The sequence below is a fragment of the Perkinsus marinus genome (genome assembly GCF_000006405.1).
Source record: "Perkinsus marinus ATCC 50983 genomic scaffold scf_1104296930116, whole genome shotgun sequence".
NCBI classification, from domain to species: Eukaryota; Perkinsozoa; order Perkinsida; family Perkinsidae; genus Perkinsus; species Perkinsus marinus.
In genome coordinates this window covers 1-1,077 of record NW_003216249.1, presented here as the reverse complement: position 1 = coordinate 1,077, position 1,077 = coordinate 1, and the positions used below count along the sequence as shown (strand labels likewise).

Genomic DNA, 1,077 nt, shown 5'->3' with positions numbered 1-1,077 from the left:
TTAGGAGTAGTGCTAGTCACAGGACTATTAGAAGTAGTGCTAGTCACAGGACTATTAGAAGTAGTGCTAGTCACAGGACCATTAGGAGTAGTGCTAGTCACAGGACTATTAGAAGCAGTGCTGGTCACAGGACCATTAGGAGTAGTGCTAGTCACAGGACCATTAGAAGTAGTGCTAGTCACAGGACCATTAGGAGTAGTGCTGGGCACAGGACCATTAGGAGTAGTGCTAGTCACAGGACCATTAGAAGTAGTGCTAGTCACAGGACCATTAGGAGTAGTGCTGGTCACAGGACCATTAGGAGTAGTGCTAGTCACAGGACTATTAGGAGTAGTGCTAGTCACAGGACTATTAGAAGTAGTGCTGGTCACAGGACCATTAGGAGTAGTGCTAGTCACAGGACCATTAGGAGTAGTGCTAGTCACAGGACTATTAGAAGTAGTGCTGGTCACAGGACCATTAGGAGTAGTGCTAGTCACAGGACCATTAGGAGTAGTGCTAGTCACAGGACTATTAGGAGTAGTGCTAGTCACAGGACTATTAGAAGTAGTGCTAGTCACAGGACCATGAGGATTAGTGCTAGTCACAGTACTATTAGAAGTAGTGCTGGTCACAGGACCATTAGGAGTAGTGCTAGTCACAGGACTATTAGAAGTAGTGCTAGTCACAGGACTATTAGAAGTAGTGCTAGTCACAGGACCATTAGGAGTAGTGCTAGTCACAGGACTATTAGAAGTAGTGCTGGTCACAGGACCATTGGGAGTAGTGCTAGTCACAGGACTATTAGAAGTAGTGCTAGTCACAGGACCATTAGGAGTAGTGCTAGTCACAGGACCATTAGGAGTAGTGCTAGTCACAGGACCATTAGGAGTAGTGCTGGGCACAGGACCATTAGAAGTAGTGCTGGGCACAGGACCATTAGAAGCAGTGCTAGTCACAGGACCATTAGAAGCAGTGCTAGCCACTCCCTTATTGAATCTCATGGTCTTGGGTATAGACCAGGCACTATGTAGGGTTATACGCTGTGCTGAGTCGGTTCTCCTGAATCGATGTGAAGTGAACGCTGGAATCCCGTGT

General features: G+C 46.9%; 1 protein-coding gene across 1 annotated transcript; it reads right to left on the bottom strand.

Moving 5' to 3' along the window:
• Positions 1-20: 20 nt before the first annotated feature.
• Pmar_PMAR004916 (conserved hypothetical protein) lies at positions 21-983 on the bottom strand (the record flags this gene model as incomplete). Its single annotated transcript, XM_002787179.1, has 1 exon — positions 21-983. A coding segment is annotated over one exon (963 nt), but the record flags the coding sequence as incomplete, so codon positions are not given.
• Between the last annotated feature and the right edge of the window lie 94 nt (positions 984-1,077).